Raw genomic sequence first — 19,663 nt, forward strand, 5'->3', positions numbered from 1 at the left:
GAACACAGTTTCCATGTAAATTTATAATGCTATATTTAACTAATAGGCGTGGTCGAAACCACGGATCCACGCTCTGATTTTTGGCTTGAGTTCATATGAGTCTAGCTAGTTAGCCTGCCATAGCTTCACCATAGGCTTCACTTAGCTAATTATTATACTGCACTGAGTGTGAGTTTAAGAGGACTATTACTAACTGAAAAGAACCTCAAGACTCTGAGCAGGACAGAAAAAACTCGGTTATTTAATACCTGGCACAAGATACCAAGTCCAAGAGCCCACCCAAGAAACTCTAATTCTACAATAAAAAATCTTTACCAAGACCGAAAATTATTTTCTTAGACTTAAATAGACTGTACTGGTATGTCGTCGATAGGGAAGAGTGTTTTCATCGCTCCCAACAAATCATGTGTATAGACTCAGCGTTCCATCAGGAGCCACTTGACATCATGTCCACAGATGACTCTGATGCTGTTCCACCTTCCTCTAGTAGCCTCTCTAGCACTGTCGATACATCCCCAAACACCTCCTATACTCTATTAACTACTATGAAATCCAACGAATCAAAAACTGATGTGAATGACGAACAAGTTCCCGAAAGCAATGTTGATGTAGATGTTGTTCGAAAAGTAACTTCTCAAAGTTCTATATCGAGTTTGTTGGATGATTTAAAACAGACACGGTTTGAGGTGACTTCAGTCGATGCCCTCTCCCTGGAAGGGGAGTTGGGAGAAAAAAGAGAACATGCCAACAGTGAATTTGAGATCATGAGTGTTGTAACTGATCTGGACAGTTCTGTAAATCCAAGAAACCCAACCTCAATAGACGGATCACTTCGAGTCGCCTCCAAAACCGAATCTGGATCTGAGGAAGACACTACTAGCCTTTCTGAAGCAAGTCGAGTTGATGCTATGACAACCACTGTCAAGGAAAATACTATTCCGGAAACTCAGACCACAGACAGTGTTGGTAATGGCGAAAGTATTCAACCGATACCAAGCAGATTCAAACGAGTCAATATATATGTGAGAGACAGGTGGACTGTCAGGGATATGGCACCCCCAGAAGAAAAAGACCCCCAAAATTCCCAAAACGGTTCAACAAACAGCTTTTTTTCTCCTCCTGTTTCACGAAAAGACTTTTCTTCTGATACCACCATGTATAGTGGCAGTGTCAGTGAGCTGGGTGCTCTTTCAAGTGGATCGGGGATGCTAACTGATGTGAGCTCAGAGAAGGATGGAGCTGGAAGTGTCATCGACAGGAGCTCTACAGCAGCTGAAAGCACACTCTCTCGGAAGTCAAGTCTCTCCTCCATAATCCCTGATGAGAATTTTGACACAGAGTCTGTGGCTAGTGCAAGTGGAAGCACGGCTGGAAGAGACAGAGACACACCCGAAATAGCCCATGGGTTACAGCAACAGGGCCACACTCCACAGTTATCGGTGCTTACACATCTTCCACCTGTTTCGATGCCCTCAACGTCTGTCTCCAGCTCTGGTGGTCCCGTGTCTACAACGCTGGTGAGGGAAGAGTCTACTGCCATGGCCCACGGCCCCACCTGCTCCTGTGAGAGCTGTTCCGGGTCAAGGTGAGTTATGGTACTTGTAGGGTGGTAGGGTGTACAGTATATTTAGTAGTAATTGGTAATTGAGTTAGTGTGCCTACAAAGCAATTGATGGCCCTGTAGTCGTATAGTACAATTCAATGCTTGTATCTTGTATGTGTGTGTTGCTTCTTGTATGTGTATTGGTACTGGTGTGTAAATTTCCATGTGATCTTAGGGATAGCATATTTTCTTAATTGCTGTACAGATGTTGCCCATTCTAGTGATATGAGCTGCACTTGTACTCATCACACCCTAATAATGGGACCTATCAATGTGGGCTGAACACTGTCCATATTAAATTACCATTGTTCTAAGTTAGATACTGCAGTCCAATCTATTTTTGGTACTATACGTATATACATGTACATGTGTGATATAAAAAATGAATAGATGCTCGTTGTTTGCAGTTGTTTTGCTCGTGCATTGAAGACCTAAACCTTCTGAGTATGTGACCTTTATGTAGAGTTTGTGTAAGATAATTAGTTCCTCCAGAAGCCTCTCTCTGTACATACGGCATCTTGCTGCACTATACGTGCACTGGAAAATAGGTGTTGTATTGTGACGACACGTTGCTGAGGTGTCTCCAAGGTGTCACCATAATAGGCTAGCTCTGTTAGAGGACAAGTATTTTGATCCTGCCATTTGAGTAATAATTTATTCCAAATAGTGCTCCTGTACATTATGTCTCATATATAATGCATGCTCACATGCAATATTATTGCAAGCTACGCACATTGACGTCTCAGCACAGTGCAATATGCGATGTAATGCTTCCACAAGACACAATACTATGACATACATGTGTAGTTATTGTTTAGTGTACCTGAGCTTGTGTATCTGTGCACATGACTTTCTAATCAGTTAACTACACATTTCCTGGTTGACCATACATATTCACATGGGGAACCTCATTCACCACATTTGCATATGTTACTGTATTACTGTTTGAGGTTGATGTTTCTTAATTAAGCACATCTTGTTTGGAATTCTATTACTAAAAATGTGTGTGTTCTCCGTGTTGGCTTGTTGGTTCCCACTCAGACAAATTAAGTTTTTCTGTGCCTCCCTTTCCACCAGATTGTTTTTCACTGTTTGTTGTGTCAACAGTCGTCATAGACACCTAGTTGTCTTTGCTGTGTAGCAATGTGGAACTGCACGTGCTTTGTGGTACATGTCACTGTGATGTACATGTGTGTATATATAATTATTGCGAGGAGAGCCATAACTTTATCTGTAATTTAATCAACAACTCCTGGTACTAATGAATACTGTTAAACTGCCTAAGCCAAATATGGTTATCATTGAATTAAGTATCGTAGGAGTTTATTTTGTATGTGTGTATACATTGCCTCAGTAACCACAATCTATGTTTGTTGTGCAGGGAGAGGGAGGCAGTTGCTGTAAAGCCTGTCCAGGAGTCTCAACTGCTAAAAGGCCCGGACTCTGTCAAGCATGCAATGGTGAGTGCCTTTAGTTGTAAGTCTCCCAATTGTTCATTACCTAAGCTAAAGTGTGTGCCTTAGAAAAAGATGGGGCATGATTGTAATCCATGTTTGTTAAGCATGCTGTGTTGTAAGCTGCGTTTAGAAGGGTCAGTAAAGGAATGATTACCCACTTCTTTACTAACCACACCCACTAACCACACCCACCCCACACACAGTCACATCTTCAGATTGAGCTCGAGCAGCTGCTCAAGACAAACGTTTTTGTAGATAAACAAAATGTCGGCTTGCTTGAAGAAAACAAACAGCTCCAGGACCGTAACCAAAAACTCAAAGAAGATAATGAAAAATTGAAGAGTGATCTAGAGATGCTGAGAAAGGATATGGGCGTCGGCGGCAGCCAAAAGCTCAGAGAAGAGAATCAAAAACTGAAAAATGAACTAGACAAGCATAGAAAAGCACTAGCTATATTTGTGGACGATAGCAATAGCAATTTGAGTGTGAACACAAGTCCTCCCGAAGACACTTCATAGCACACCTTAGTCTGTGAACCTCAAAGTTGATTTATGTTATTGCATGCATGCATGGCTCTGATGATGCTAGCTAGTTTTTATTGAGCGATGTTTAGTGTACATTTTGTGCTCGCTAATTTATATAAACTCCGTACATGTATTATGTTTTAACAATAATTAGTTTTTGTGTGTCATTAATTTGACCTATTATAATTATGCCGTATACGTATGTTTGATTTGATGAGTGTCAGTCGTGTAGCTGTACACATGCAATATAAGAATCATTCAAAAGCATAATAATGTAACATGACTGTTTGCATGGGTTGAAAAGAAAACAATGATATAAATAAAATTAATAGGATGCTGTTAATGAATGGAAAAAATAATTAGTGAACAGTTATAAGCGATCAGTTTAGGCCTTGAAATACATGTAGGTGGTCACTTCTTTTTCTGTGGTGTGTGTGTGTGTGTGTGTGTGTGTGCATCATAGCTGATACTTATACATGTACATGCAATGGAGAAATAGCTACATGTACGTTATTCTTCAAGAGAGGAGGCTGCATTACAATCCAACCACCTTTTTTCTTTTTTTCTTGCCCTTCTTCTTGGCCGCTTTAGATGAGGTCAACTCTACTATGGCAGCAAATAGGTCAGGTGACACACAGCTGGTCACGCCCACTCTCATGGTAGGGAGACCACCTTCCTTCCTCAGTGTTAAGCCCTCCATCACTTCTCTTGCTCCCCCGTCGCCGATAGAATTTCCCTCCAGACGAAGTTCCTCCAAGCAAGCACTACTCATTAGGAGTCTGTGAGAGGACGATAAATACGCTGAATGTACTATACCATAATTTTTAGACACCTCTCCCTGTAAACCGACCACTTTACCTATTCAGAGACAGTTACTTAGTTACAGTATATGCATGAACCAACTGAACACTCAACAATCGATGCTGGCTTACTTTTTAATCTCTCTGGTACAGAGTACAGAGTTGAAGCTCCCTTTTGAGCAAGGACTGTGCACGTCAATACTGTTGTCCTGTAGGAAAAGCTTAGTAAGAGCTGGTGGTGGAGGAAGTGGTGCAGGCTCGATTTTTGTCTCTCCCTCAGCCTTGTCGGAATGTTCAGTGGGAGTTGGTATTAGTGATTCAATGGCCTCACATATGACCACCACCAGTGGCTTGATCAGCTCAGAGCAGCCATAGCAGGTCAAGGTGTTGCCAATTAGTGACACCTCCCTGTATACATAAAAATGATACAACGAGCTACAAAATTTTCTTCTGTAAAATACATTTTGCATGCAGGTCATCTCACCTGACTCCAGAAGTGGCTATGTAGGACCCCAGTATCTCCCCACAGTGTGAGTTAATCTCACAGAAGTTGAGGCTAAGGGTTTGAATCGTACGGGAGAATCGAAGACCGTCACAAAGTTGTACCAAACTGGCCTGGGGGATACTGTATGGAGGAAAATGTTTCTTTATTTTCCGTTTTCCAGTCACTGACTTGTAGCAATAGTTAATGATTGTGCGTATACTGTACCTGTTATAGTCAAGGTTGAGTGACGACAATTGAACTCTTCTTAGTGACCTGAATAGGAACGATAGTTCTATTTCATGTTATTTAGTTTTCAGCTTACACTACCTTGCTAATCTGCTGATTGCCCAAGGTGATAGCCCAGCTTCTCGTATCTCCAAAGCTTTCATCGTGATACCCACAGCAGACTCAAAATAGAGTGCCTGTAACAACAACAGGGTATGTAAATAATGTCAATTAGATGCTCAATGAGTGACATACCAGAGATACAATGGCATCATCGTCGAGGGCCAAATTCCAGACATAAAGGCAACGAACAAAGCTGTATTTAGTCTCCACCCAGGAGTCAGCCAGAGGTTGCAGCATCTTCCTAGTGGGGGGAGTGGTGGGATCAGGTGACCCGCTGGATTGTGCGACTGTTGACCCATCTAGGGCAAACTGAATGGGTACCAATCATGAACTCTTGTTATCAGCTTTATAATTATGGTTATAAAGTAATTTGCTAATTGGTGGCTATGGCAACAACCACAATTCAGCATGGTTCAGCACATGACTGACCTTCACAGGGGCAGGTTTCTCACCCACAATACCCTCTTTTAGCAGCTTAACCAATTCTGGAGAACAGATCCTACCAGGGAGAATACAGTTCCGTTGATAAGCCTTTAAAAAGGCTCTACATTTAATCAATTCTTCCTCTTTCTCAGCTGCTGCTTTTGCAGCCTTCTTCTTCCCACCTTTCTTCTTTCCACCACCTTTGGCTTTCTTCTTCTTAACAGGCATTGCTCGACTGGAGAACTGAGGGGGAAACCCGACTAAAGTGAAGTAAGAAACAACTCTACATTCCTCACTTTACAAGCCAGAGCTGCATGCTGCTGAGCTAGCCCAGCCACGCCCCCTTCTTATAGGGATGCTCACCAGGAAACAAAGTGAAAGGAACAGATCTACCTTCTATTAGATCTATAGCAGCCATGTTAGAGGGATACATTACCCCTCTATTGATGTCCTACATTGATAAGTTCATCAAAAACATCAAACCATCTGATCTACAAGTCTCATTCTGGGGAGGAGATGCTGTCCTTCGCAATCTGGAGCTTCGATTAGACGTCTTAGAAAAGGAACTCAATGGATTTCCTGTCGAGATCCAAAGCGGAAAGATTCGCGAGATGTCAATTCATCTTCCATGGAATGCCATCGCTTCCACGTCTGTTGAAATCACTATCCAAGATCTGGAGCTAGTCATCAAAATGAAGAGTATGCGTTCCAAATCGAAGAAGGAGAAACCTTCACCGACAAAAACTGCGGATACTGACAACCCTGTTCCTTTGAAGAAATCTATCAGTTCTGGTGGTCTAACCGACCAACCTGGCTACTTACAGGGCTACCTCACTCGAATAATCAACAACGGTAAGATGCACATCAAGAGGATGGTGATCAAAGTGATTGAGGAGGAGAGCGATCTGATGCTAACATTCAACATAGGCTCTTTAGAGGGCTACACAACAGACGAGAATTGGGAGAAAACCTACGTCTACACTGATTACTTTAAAGACAATTTCTCGTTGTACAAAGAATGTGTTATAAGTGACATGACCGTTAATCTGCATCCTATTGAGGGTTTAGGTGATGCTCCAAGCAAGACAACCTCTCACGAACCATTTGTGCAACGTTGCTCTTTTACTGGCAGAATGAAGTTAGACTACAGAGGTAACATGTTCGTCAAGAAGTCTGTTGAAGTTTTATTCGATGCTGTCGAGTTTCAAGTCAATGAGAATCAGTTTTGTCTTTTTATGCACATTCTGGACTGGTTGCTTGCTGCCTACTACTCCACAAAACGTCTCAAGGGGGACACTCCTGACAGTCCCCTTCAATTGGAACCACCCCCTACCAGCACACCACCCTCTTCAGAGCCCCCGGTCGACAGTCAAACAGTGGACTCTACATCTAAATCTGGGGAAACAGAACAACCAATGTCCCCCTCGTCAAAAGGATGGAGTTCTTGGATGTTCTCATTTGTATCATCAGAAGAGGAGAATAATGGAAGCCAAGGAGAGACAGCCTCAATAACTAAGAGCAAACACATTGTGCCTAGTTCCACTTACGCCATGTCTGCCAATACAGTATCTGTCACGATGAATGTTACTCACAAAGTCCAAGTGCCAATCTTTTACTCAATGCGATCGTTCACCTCTCCTGTCCTTCATCTCCACTTTACTGGATGCACCAACAAACTGGAGAGTGTCCCACAGAACAAACTGTTCCTCTACACACTGGGAATCATGTCGGTTGAGGCCAGCATCACTGGACTGTGTCCCTGTGTCAAGAAATTCCCCTCCTCTTGGCGAAGAACCAGCACTGCCAGCATTGCAGAGACCAATGAAAAGGTGAGTGTGCATATTTTGTGCTATTACAACAATCCATGTGTTTGCGTGTATTTGTTTGTGTGTGTTTCTATTTCACAATCAATGTGTGTCTGTGTGTGTGTGCTGTTTCTTCCTGTACAGTACACACTACTGTACAGGCTTCTATCATTCACTTGACAACCACAACGTCTTTGTTGTTGTGTTCAGTTGATTACAGAATTCCATCCCCACTATATTGGTGCTTGTCTTTACCACCATTACATCTCTACCACATTATACCCCTACAGATCCCAATTTTTTCATCTGGAGAGCACCCCCTGGATTCAAGCACTCTCTCCGAGGAGCTCCTCAGGGGGTCCTTGTTTGACCCCACCCACAGCAACTCAGCCACCATCGACTTGCCCCCTGTCACCAAAGAAGAGCTGGCTCGTGTTGGCGAAGCCTTCCAGTCCTTATGGATCTCGTACCTCTATTTCGATGTGAGCGCTTCTCGAGTGATGGAGGAGTGTTTTGAGAGGGTGGCAGTGGGGAGGTCAAAGATGGCCGTGAGTCCTGACGTGGTGCATCGTCTACAGCATTTCTGGACTGCTTACTCTCAATGTATGGAGGCCAAACCATCCTCCTCTAAAGGTGATTTGTTAATAGAAATGCTAAAGATATAATTATACGTATTATTGTCACTTAGTCACTTAATTTTGTGTAGTACATTGTGCGTATTTACATGATAGTAATGAAATCCCACTGGTACTTTTTCACATGTGTTTAAATGCAGGCAAGGTGGTTCGTGGAGATCCTAACGCAGTAACTAATTTTGACATTGAGTTTGCTGGTGGTCACATGATCTTCACACCAAACGCTCATTTTATTCCAACCTCACTGCCCGACCAATCTAAGCACAAGAGCCCAAAGCACCATCGCAAACAGCAACCAACTCTGCCAGCACTCTGTACCACTTGCGACAAACTGAACATTGCAATTCTCCAGCCCATGTACAGTCGAAATGCTTCCCCTGACACGCCACAGAAAGTCCACACCGAGATACAGCATGACTGTATAGCCGCTGGTGTTGTCATGGTAAAGTCTCTCAGTGATGTGCTCAAGGAAGTCTCGTGTGATGCTGATGTGGTGTTGAAGCAGCCAAAGAGTTTTCTCCATTTTGGGAAATGTATGGATCTTCCAAAATTTACGTCGGAGTATGATTCTACGAATATAGGAGATAACAGTTTAACGACTTCAACCTGGGATCTGTGTTTTAACGAGGCTACATGTGTTGGAACTCTCAAGCAGCTGGATCACTTCCTCTCCATCTCAAGTGCCTGGTTTCTGGGGGAGCCCCTCTCGTCAAGAGCAGAGATTATGTTCCCATCCAAGCAGCCTCTACCATTGAACATGCAACTACACGGAGTTATGAGAGATTTGGTTTTTACACGATCATTTTGTGACAACTATTATTCTATGTCCGTTGTTTTGTCTGAGGCTAGTGTAGCTATCTTGAAGGAGGGACTGAAGATCCCTGTGTTTCATGGACCACTGAACACTTGTGATTGGAACACCATTGATAGCTATACTAAGGAAACGCTGGCACAAAATGACAGTGAAGAGGGAGGCAAGGACAAACTTGTGGAGTTTTTCATGGCTACTCCTTATGACAAGTTGAAAGGTATGTGCATGTACAGTGTATATAGTTTGCTCTGTGATCGATCGATGTAAAAGTGGTAAGCAGTGATGCTGTATCTTTAACCCATACTCTGTAGTAATTATACAGATATCACCTACAGAGGATTTCAGGTTGGTTGGCAGAAGTTAAAAGTTGAAGTGCAGTCAACCATGACCACACACTGTGTGTTTCTTCATACTAATGTAATTAGTGGTCATGGCTGACTGCAGTTCAACTTTTAACTTCTGCCAACCAACCTGAAATCCTCTGTATCCTCAGTGGTATAATTTTGTTTCTGTTTTGCATTACAGATGAGATCTTTCCGGTTGTTAAGCTCGAGATGTCTGGATGTGCCATGTCTCTGGAACCTTCTCTCGTCGATTATATGAAATTCCTCCCACTGAATTCACTCCATGTTCAGGCGGCTACTCCACCCATTGAGTCTCACACAACGGACATAGACCCCTCACCGTCCACACCTCACACACTCACATCTATCAGCTCTGTGGAATCAGCGGTCAAAGTACAGGAACCAGAAATGTGGTCTATGTTAAAGAAATATGAAGTCATGGTGAGCTCAGAGATACATACTCACTCTACCTGCTTCGTGTATTGTGTATAATGTGCTGTACGTGTTACCTGTACTGTATTACTGGTACAGTTCTACTTTGACCTGTTAAGAGTTTGTTCATTGTATTGTGCAGGTCAAAACCAGTCCTATTCTGATGGTTCTCCCGAGTCGAGAGTCGACCTCACCACCCAGTGACCCATCTTCATTCCCTCTCCTCCCTGCCCTAGCCAAGCAAGTGGGCGGAGGCCATCCTAACAAACCTAACTCTGCCCTCCTCATCTCCCTACCGAGCATGCTCCTGGAGTCAGCCAGAGGTGGAGCCATTGCCGGAGTGGTGGAAAGGGATGGACGACCAGACTCTCTCCCCTGGGACTGTGGGCTAGCTAGTCTCGCTGTATTCACAGTGATGAATGAGCAATCTCATTACCTGTTGGAGCCTCTCGCTGTAAAGGCCACCCTCGCCCCTCAACAGGAGGGGTCTGGCATAACAGTACACAGTAATACTGTCACCATGGCATTATCAAAAGAACAGGTATATGATTTTAGGCACGCTGTTAAGCCCCTTGATACTGAACACCTGTCACCCTAACTTGCAGGTGGAGCTGATGTGTGGAAGATTAGCAGACGTTGCAGAGCTGGCAAATACCCTCACTCACTCTTTTGCCGCCTCAGAGAAAGCTGATGAAGCTAGGGATGAAGATTCTGTATCAGGAAGTCTCGTTGATGGCCAGGCCCCCTCACACCTCTCATCACCCGCCCAGTCTACACTCACACGCTCCACCACCCTCCCAACAGGCTCTGACGTGAGCACTGTCTCGTCATTTCTCATCTATCAAGGTCTCTCTTCGCTATGGATACAGGTCATAATACCGAAGCTTGTTTTGAATCTATACGCCTGGGACCACAGTGGTACCAAGCAGACGTCCGACAAAGAGTCTCTTAAAAGTCTTTTAAATGAGAAAAATGGGACGCTTGTCAAGCTATCTATTGAGATTGATGGGACATCTTTACAGGTCGATATTCAAGAGAAGTGTACAGACATTGTCTTTAAGTTGGCTGCCATGGAGTCCTCCCTTTATCAGAAGAACGACTCACTGACAAATAATGACACAACTACGTTTCTCCCTGACAACCAATGGATACCTCGAATCACCTCTTCTAACGGCAAAATCTTCTCCTCTTTATCCTCTGTGCTTCCCGAGAGCCTCTCTCAAGAAACAGCAGCAACCTCTCCCACAATACTGTTGCCCAGCCAACAACACTTGAGTCCCTCCTCATCACAATCTAACTTTGTCCTAGTGACCATCAAACTGCCCCAGGGCTTGCCTCACAAAGTGGTGAAACTCTCCTGCAATGTGCGACCATTTGAAGTATGTGCTTGGTTACCTGTTCTCCAGTATGTCCTAGACATTGGCAGTCCAGTCATGGCAACCAAGACCAGGAAAAAGGTAATCAGAACAAATGTATCGTTTGTATATGGCTCTAATTATGTATGTGGACATGAGTAGTATGTCAAGGACATTCCATTACTCAATTTTATCACTCCCTGCAGCAGCCCAGTGATAAAAAGGACTCCTCTTCCCTCCCCCTCTCATTGTGGCCAGCACTAGATGTACATTTGGAGAACTTTCGCCTGGTCATTCCTGACAGCAGTTACACCAACACCCTCCTCCTCAACACATCCTCTCTCCACATCACCTCCGCTCTAGACTTCACAAGTCCTGACGTGAGGTTTGTGACTGATCCCAGTACCTTCGGGAAACTGGCTCGACTCTCCCAGGAGAAGCAGCTGCCTCCATTGCCCCTCTATCAGCTAGACCTCATCGGAGTGGGTCTAGAGGCACTTGTCCAGAAAGATAGGTATGTTATGCTTCATAAAAAGAATGTTATAAATGATTTTTTATTTCTGTTGCTGTAGTAGTGTAAGGTCGTTCTTGTGTACCTCGACTGCTGACTTAAGGGTGGTGTACACCCCACCACTCTGTCTAACTCCGTCCACTCGGCATAAGGAGGTGGTCCAGGCCACTGGGCATAGCCTGGAACTGAATGTCATCACTGACGCCACACTGTTTGTGGGATATGATCAGGTGAGCATCAACTACATTACATGCGTGTTTATAATACCATTCTATTCTGCCTCAGGTTAAGTGTGCTTCTGATATTTTCAAGACCAATAATCCCTTTCATGCTCAAGCTAAGGACACCACCTCTCCCAATCAGCCAGCTGTTGCCAATAGCAAAGACAAAGAGTCGTCATCACTATTCGCTGAGTTCCCACCCCTCAAGGTTTTACTCACTGGAAAGACTGTCTGCATATCTATGCTCAAGCATGCAACATCACCCAATCAGCCTGAAACTCAATGCAGACTGGTCACCCCTTTTGTGCATGCCATCGCATACAACCCATTTTGTACACTGCAAGTCCACCGTGGGTGCATTGAGACTGAGCTATCCTGTTTCAACATGGCCGCCCTATACTCGGAACAGCCAACACCTATAGGTTAGTAACATCATGTTTGAGTGCGTTCTTGTAAATTAAGTGGTGCATGTGGTGTATACACATATAGCATGTACTTTATGCACATTCCACCCACATGCACAGCTTATTCAGATCTCACATCTGCTGACTCAGTGAGTTCACTACTGGAGTCCAGATTATTTACCACCGCTAGAGGCCAGTCTGTGGGTGGTCTGCCCCCCACCCTCCTCTCTGTCAGCTGCTCACTGGGGGAGGGCGGGAATCTCTCTGTGGATATTAGACGTCCTGTCAAACTCTCTCTGACACCTGGATTTATTGAGAGGAGTGTTGAGTTTGCTTGTGAGCTGGAAGAGATCATCGTACCCCTACTGAATGGTGCCAGTGATAAAGTGAAAAATAAAAAGTCACCAAATGACAATGAAACACCTCAGAAGAGTGATGAGAACATTTCTAACGCATCAGAAAATAAAACGACTACCTCAAGCCTCTCTAAAGTCTTAAATTCTGAAGTATGTATCTCAACTTCTCAAATGGTTTTCGAACTCAAACTTTCGACTTTTTCAAAAGCTCGTTCAATCAGTCGGGAGCAAAGTGTGGTCTCGGAAGACTCTGTACCACAGATGCAAGAGGACACGACTACCAGTGACCCCTACACACACCCCTCCTTGAAGGAAGGCCTGTTAGCTAGCTGGGAGGGTATTGCAATCACCATACCATCAAAAGGACAGACCGGCAATCTCCAAGTCAACGGAATGCAGCTACTCTCTGTGTGTGCTGGTGTCTCCAGCTTCATTGTTGCTCCTGTACATTTGCAGTGTGCCCTTAAGCAACACCTCTACACACACGACCTGTAAGTACATTGTACCCTTTATATAGTAACAGTATCATCCTATTTCTTCTCCTCCAGATCTCAGTTATCATTTGAGATCAGTTGTGGCCTCCTGGAAATGTTTGTGAGTCAAGCCAGTGTGAGCACCATTCTAACAGCCACGTCGCTGCTGTCTGAAGTGACCAAGCCATTGGTGTCGAGGTTTGCCTCTACTAGTTCGTCCTCAAAGCCTCGTCATCGGCGCAAAGAAATTAAGAGCTCTAACAAAGATGTGGTGTCGTTCTGTGATGACTTGAGATGTGGAGACTTCAAGTACACCATTGATGTTGAATCAGGTTAGACAAATTTCTGAGCCTATAACATGGACTTGCGAACGTTATGGCGCTGCTCAAAAACAATAGCAACCGGCTTATTACATTTTTCCTGTCCAGAGGTTCCTCGAATGCCAGTTGCCGGAGAGATAGTGTTCCACCTGGGGGATTCCTCTCCTATGATGACGTGGTGTTACCAAGAGCCTAGAGCACTCACACACATGACAGTCCTTCCTTTGCCCTTCAGCGTCACCAGTAACACGCCCATCAAGGTACACCCTCTAGTACCGATCTGTTTTATCCAGTTTGCTCTAGCCTTACATTTGTCAATGACCATTTCATACCTTTTACTATTTAGGTGAGGTGCTGTCTGCAATACTGGCGTGCAGAGGAGCATTGTTTCTCAACATTGACCTCCTTCCACATCTCTGAGACCACTCCCTCTGAGCTGACCTTCCATGACCTCACCAATACGTCTGTTGACAGTTGCCCATCTGCCAGGGTGTGGAGGGTGGTTGTCAAGAGTGTAGTGGGCGGAGACGAAGATGAAGTCTTCCATTCAAAGTACGTATGTACAGTATCGTATTGTGAGTTTAATTCTAGTGGCTGATCTTTTGCTACAGGGCAGAGATATTGGACGATGCTGGCTCCCCCCTCCCCCTCACAGCTGTCCTTTCCCCCGTCTCCCTGGCTGCCAATCTCCGAGTCAACTCCATCTTCTCTCCCTCATTCATACCGTCTCTCACCCTCTCTTTCAGCTGCAAAGAGTTCACCGGGACCCTACTCCATCACAACCCAGTCGAGGGGCCTGTCTTATTCGAGGAGTATAGAGTTGCAATTGGTTGTGGCTCGCAAGAGTTGCTGAGGGTGAGCGTGAAGGATGGCATCATGGTAACCAACCAGGAGAGGGGTGGAGACATCAGCCTCAAGGTTAATTGCTTGTACATGTAGATTCTCTATTATTTTCCTCGCAATGTTTTAGATTGATGGAGTTCTTTCGATGGAGTATGTGGACTTCGGTGATTTAGTCTGGCGCACCACTGCCTATCCAACCAAGCTATCTGGTTCAGTCAAGTACAGCCAAAATATTGAAGTGAGAATTTTAATTGAATTTTCATACCTTACATGTACGTGTGTGTGTGTTCTTTCAATCATCATCCAGACTAGTTTAGACGCTCCTCCAGATGCCAAGTCTTTGTCCGTTAGTCTGGCATTCAGCCCCGCCATACTGAGACTGAGTCAAGGTCTAGTGCACACCTCCAGTTTGGCAGCTCATGTTTGGCTCAACAGCGGTCTGGCCGGGATGACAGGAAGTGGGTGTAACCATACTGATCCAGTGTCTCTACTATTAAACCATTACATCATTTGCAACGACACTATGGAAGACCTCCACATCAGACAAGTAAGGAATCAAATTATACTGAGGCTATACACTGTACAGTAACTATTTGTTGCTTTCCACATGTACACATGTATTCTTCGAACTACACAACTGCGTAGTTTTTACATGTGTTCCATGAGGTACTATGTGTACATCAATACTACGTAACCACATCCCCCACAGTTTTCAACTGATGAGGACAGAGTTATTTGCAATGGAGAGTGTACTGGCTACAGTTGGAGGAGTCATGTGATCAGTCCTCGACAACTACAGCTGTGTGTGGTGATGGATGAGGTGCAGCGATGGACGGAACCATTCTCTGTGTGTGGTCCTGGAGTGCATAGTCTGGAGCTGGATGTGGGGGGTCATACTGCTGCTGTGTTCGTGAGAGTCACCCAGCTGGGAGGCTTGCAAAAACAGGTAAGCCATTTGCGTTTATTTGATCGACACAAATTGCATCCCACACATTCTTGTGTACATGTGTTTAGGTGACCTTGTTTGGCAGTTGGAAGCTGTTCTCAACTCTCCCCTTCCCCATTCAAGTTAAGCTCTGCTCCAGCCATCCAGACAACGAGTACAAACAAGGAGCCTTACAGCACAAGGTTCTCGCACTGGATCAAGACGGTAGTCTGCCCTCTATTGTGGGCACTGAAGCTGAAGTAGATGGTGTCATGTTCAGAACTATGGATGAGGGGAGTTGGTCGAAAGTGTACCCTATGACTTGTGGTCAAAATTGCAATAGACCACAACTGCTAGTGGAGGTATGTATTATGTGTTTATATATTATCTATAGGTGTCACATGACAATGCCTTCATCCACTAGTTTCCCTATGGTGATGGATCTTTTGGTTACTGCTGGTACAATATTAAACCCATTGACTATTGGAACAATAAGCCATGGGGAAGCAAGGTACATACATAGTTATAAGAATATTTTACACATGAAGTTTTCTTTCTGCAGATTTCTCTTTCACCTCTGTTTGCTGTCAGAAACCTCTCCCCATTTGACCTCACTTTGACAATGAATAGCAGCCAATCTGCGCCTGCACACACCCCCACTCCTGAGCCACACTCTGAAACATTGGCTCTCGGCAAAGGGAGAAATATTACCCTATCACTCACGTACGGTGCTGACGTCGTTTACAACTTAACGTTCAAAGCAAGGTAGGCTAGACACTCCCCCTTCCTCTACTATACAGTGTACTCAATATGTTACTCTCTTACAGTGAATCACCTGAGTCCTCGTCCCCTCCACTGGTCCTCTCCACACATCTGCTACACGATCTCCCATTCATAGACTCTGCCGATAACTCCGGCCCACCCCCTACATATCTCTCCGCCCCACTGGGCACTAGCGGTGACTTCTGCACACTTCAAGCTTCGTTTGAGCGTAATCATCTTAACACCATCACTGTAGTCCTGAGGCCCAAGGCACAGCTCACAAACTGTACTCCTTGCTCAGTGAAGGTGATGGGTGTAGTTACTGGGGGAGAGGAAGAAACGACGAGCAACAACTACGAAGTGGCTCCACAGGAAGAGATGGTGCTCATTAATAAAGAGGTGTGTGACGCTACTATTTGTGCTTTTGATAAGTGTGTATAGTTTGTCTGTATAGTTTGTCTCTCTAATTATATTGTTCTCTCTCCCAAGTTGCTAGATAAATAAAATTACGTTCTCTTCTTTCTTTACAATACAGTTTGTGTTAAGTGTGGATTTAAATGGAGTTCCACTGTGCTCAAAGCCCATTGCCTTGATGTCTCTCACCAAAGTGCAAGGCTCTAAGGAGATTGACCAGAAGCTTCTCCACCTTACTGAAGTATGCAGTGACTCAAAAGAAAAGGTGATTTTGCAAAGAATTAATGTGTACATGTACAATTTTCATGCAATATCTTGTAGTAATTCATCTTGTAGAAATTCTTTTCTTATTACAGTAAGAAAATGTGAATGTCTTGTGAAACTTCCTTTTTTCCACAGATGGCTGCACAATTCCTTCTCACAACTGAATCTCAAAACCCGACCACTGAGAGCACTATCAGGCCTGCCTATGTACTACACAACAAAACTAAGAACTCACTGTGGACCAAACCGATCATGATTGCTGGGAAAGTGAACCAAGAACTACTCACAAACTTACACAAGAACACGTGTCACCACTCTTTCCAAGTGAAGCAAGGCGAATCTGAACCGATCGTATTTTGGAACAGTATCAATTCACAACGTAAAGACCAAGGGGCACTCACACAAGTCGTGTGTTTGACAGCTGCAGAGAACAAAGCCTTGATTACCTCCTCATCCATTTTTCTCTCTCCAAAGTTTGTCCGCCATTCTTTTTCCCTACCCACCATCAATGAGACCACTCTCTCCTACCGACCCCATCTCCTCACCAGACATGAGGCCAATGGAATCACTTACCTCGTTGTATCAGAAGATCCTTCACCACGGTTCTACTTTCAAAACATGTGTGCCACGGACTTAGAAGTTGTAGAGTATGGTACTGCAGGTGTGAATGCTTATCCCCAGTCGATACCCTCAGGCTGTGAGGTTGTGTATGAACCACCATCAATTGCTAAACTATACCCCCTTGTGTTTGATGCCGAGAGTACAAGTGACCAGGAAAAAGAGCTCAAGGAAAAAGCCGACAAAGCTATGCTAAAAATGAGACAAAAATCATTCGGAGAAGAACCATTCGCATGGAGCAAGCCATTTCCACTTAATTCGGCTGAAGAGAAAGTTGTTTCGATTCCTAACGTGGACATTGTGTTTATTTCGACTGACAAGAGAGGATGTACCACTACAATGACTATTATACCCACGACCAATGCACCCCTGTCCAATATGGATCTCCCTAGTGATCAAAAGGTGCCAGTCTCGATTGATATGAAGCTCACATTAGAACAGATAGTTGTTTGTATTGATGATGAAGTTACTGACCAGTCCGCAATCAAAGAACTTGTACGAATGTACGGTGATGATATCAAGATGTGTTACACTATGTCTCATAGGAAAAACACACAGATTGAACTGTCTATGCTGTCGTGTCAGATTGACAATGTGTACGAGAAGACATCGCCCGAGTACGCTGTAGCGATGATTTCACGGTGTGAGCATGTACGAAGAAGATCACTGATCCAGACAGAGTTCCCACCAGTAGCTAGGCTGCAAATCAACTTCAACCCATGTTCGATGAGATTGATAGACAAATTGCAAGTCTCCACTCAGCCGGTAACGATTCAACTTGAAGACAGCCTTCTACAACACATGAAGGATTTGATTTTCACTTACATACCTCCGGGAATTCTTTTCCTATCTTCAAAAGATCAACAAACCGATTCAAGCACACAAACTACACCCACCATTGTTCTGCAAGAAGCTGATAGAGACGTTTCTCCATTATTCATAGCAAACTTGATAATTGAGCCGACCTCCTTTTTCCTGAGTGCAAGTATCACACTGAAAATATTCCTCTCTTGTAACGACACTCCTTTCAGTTTCTCTGAATTTCATTTGCACAACATCTACTCAAACTCATCTGAAGTTCTACAACTCATCGGAGCTCGATATGCGTCTAGTGCGTTCATGAATGCTGCCTGGATGCTAGGTTCTCTGGAAATTATCGGCAGCCCTGGGACCCTGATACAGAGCATTGGAAGAGGACTCAGAGATCTGGTTATTTTGCCATACCAAGGGCTCTCTCACAGTCCAGGCATGTTTGTGTTGGGACTGGGACAAGGGACGGCCTCTTTTCTTCAGAACTGCTCCTCGGGTGCACTATCGTCTGTCACCAATCTCGCTTCAAGTATTTCAAGGAACATGGAACAGTTATCGATGGACCCAGATCATGCTTCATACCAAAAGCAGATTCGACGGCAAGCCTCTGTTCCGAAATTTTCATCTGGAGTGAGGTCTGGAGTATCGAGTTTTGGACTTAGTCTTATTAGTGCTGTGGCTGGTATTGTGGACCAACCAATGCAGAGTTTTCAGCGAATTGAGGATGATTCAAGCACACTAGGAGCAACGAAGAGTATTTTTGCCGGAGTTGGTAAAGGAATTCTAGGTGTGGTTACAAAGCCGATGGGTGGAGCCATGGAGCTGGTGTCTAAGACTGGACAGGGGATTATGCACGGGACTGGTCTTGCAAAAAGCCTCAGTCACAGGGAGGTAGCCGAGAAGGTTGTGGGGATTGGACCCATCTGCAAGCAAGAGCTACCGACGACACTCATCAAATGTGTGAGGTATGTACTGTTCAAAAGTGTAATTTGTTTTGGGAGTATTATATGTATACTGTTTTTATACCTCTGTCTGGATAATTTTTTTTGTCTTTTCTCATGCAGGAGACTTGATGAGAGTTACGTCCTTTGTACCATACCCATTACCCGTGTGCTAAAAAATTCAACATTGACTCAGGGATACACCCTCATCATGACCCCCAATAAGCTGCACTTCCTCGATATCCAATCTGATACCATTCAGCAGAACATTCCAATCGCAGACACTGATGTTGTCACAGACGTTCATTCAAGCCAAGAGGGATATGTCGAGCTACATTTCAAGCACTGTACACACCAAATGCAAACAGATTCTGCAGACCGTTTCCATCCTGTTGAACACTACTTAAACCTCCCACAAGCTGTGCCGTTTCCAATGGAACAAGATTTTGTTGATAGCTCAGTCTCTAAACAACAACACGCAGAGAACATTAACAATGAGAGCAATAACAATGAGAGTGACATTTTGTACGTTACTACTGAACACAATTCAGAACAGTTTTTGTCTATTTATCATCATGTTAGGCAGGAACAACTAGACCAAGGCTCTAGTTTCTTTCTTTTGTGACACCATCGCGTATTAGCTCATGTTATTATTTATTACTGAATGCTGGAAATGTTCTATTTTCCCGAATTTAAAATACTAATCCTTTGGCTCTGAAACACAAAATTATCACTAGAGCTAATTGTTGTGGGTTGCCACAACAAACTTGATTCTAATTG

General features: G+C 44.2%; 3 protein-coding genes across 4 annotated transcripts; 2 read left to right on the forward strand and 1 right to left on the reverse strand.

Annotated features, from left to right (window-relative positions):
• The first annotated feature begins 50 nt into the window (after nucleotides 1-50).
• On the forward strand, nucleotides 51-3,798 carry LOC135341499 (uncharacterized). Its single transcript, XM_064538078.1, has 3 exons — nucleotides 51-1,585; nucleotides 2,985-3,063; nucleotides 3,264-3,798. The coding sequence occupies exons 1-3, from the start codon at nucleotides 405-407 to the stop codon at nucleotides 3,576-3,578; spliced, it is 1,575 nt and encodes a 524-aa protein (XP_064394148.1). The 5' UTR covers nucleotides 51-404; the 3' UTR covers nucleotides 3,579-3,798.
• Nucleotides 3,799-3,847: 49 nt separating this feature from the next.
• Nucleotides 3,848-5,974, reverse strand: LOC135341510 (uncharacterized). The gene is made up of 8 exons (XM_064538090.1): nucleotides 5,646-5,974; nucleotides 5,349-5,525; nucleotides 5,196-5,290; nucleotides 5,094-5,141; nucleotides 4,869-5,009; nucleotides 4,517-4,792; nucleotides 4,135-4,363; nucleotides 3,848-4,007 (listed from the first exon to the last, which is right to left on the reverse strand). Exons 1-8 carry the CDS (start codon nucleotides 5,865-5,867, stop codon nucleotides 3,996-3,998), a joined length of 1,200 nt encoding a protein of 399 aa, XP_064394160.1. The 5' UTR covers nucleotides 5,868-5,974; the 3' UTR covers nucleotides 3,848-3,995.
• A 7-nt stretch (nucleotides 5,975-5,981) lies between these two features.
• LOC135341473 (intermembrane lipid transfer protein VPS13B-like) lies at nucleotides 5,982-19,610 on the forward strand. 2 transcript variants are annotated; one of them, XM_064538041.1, is made up of 24 exons: nucleotides 5,982-7,468; nucleotides 7,735-8,077; nucleotides 8,220-9,107; nucleotides 9,416-9,675; nucleotides 9,809-10,207; nucleotides 10,272-11,123; nucleotides 11,228-11,535; nucleotides 11,594-11,762; nucleotides 11,818-12,175; nucleotides 12,278-13,004; nucleotides 13,062-13,318; nucleotides 13,415-13,566; nucleotides 13,653-13,858; nucleotides 13,918-14,224; nucleotides 14,277-14,387; nucleotides 14,457-14,696; nucleotides 14,859-15,095; nucleotides 15,164-15,436; nucleotides 15,499-15,585; nucleotides 15,637-15,839; nucleotides 15,902-16,235; nucleotides 16,372-16,515; nucleotides 16,650-18,907; nucleotides 19,007-19,610. In XM_064538041.1, exons 1-24 carry the CDS (start codon nucleotides 6,056-6,058, stop codon nucleotides 19,506-19,508), a joined length of 11,028 nt encoding a protein of 3,675 aa, XP_064394111.1. In that variant the 5' UTR covers nucleotides 5,982-6,055; the 3' UTR covers nucleotides 19,509-19,610. The 2 variants fall into 2 exon arrangements, with proteins under 2 accessions (XP_064394111.1, XP_064394112.1); XM_064538042.1 differs by having other exon boundaries at nucleotides 11,597-11,762.
• The last annotated feature ends 53 nt before the right edge of the window (nucleotides 19,611-19,663 follow it).

The sequence above is a fragment of the Halichondria panicea genome, chromosome 9, assembly GCF_963675165.1.
Source record: "Halichondria panicea chromosome 9, odHalPani1.1, whole genome shotgun sequence".
NCBI lineage: Eukaryota > Metazoa > Porifera > Demospongiae > Suberitida > Halichondriidae > Halichondria > Halichondria panicea.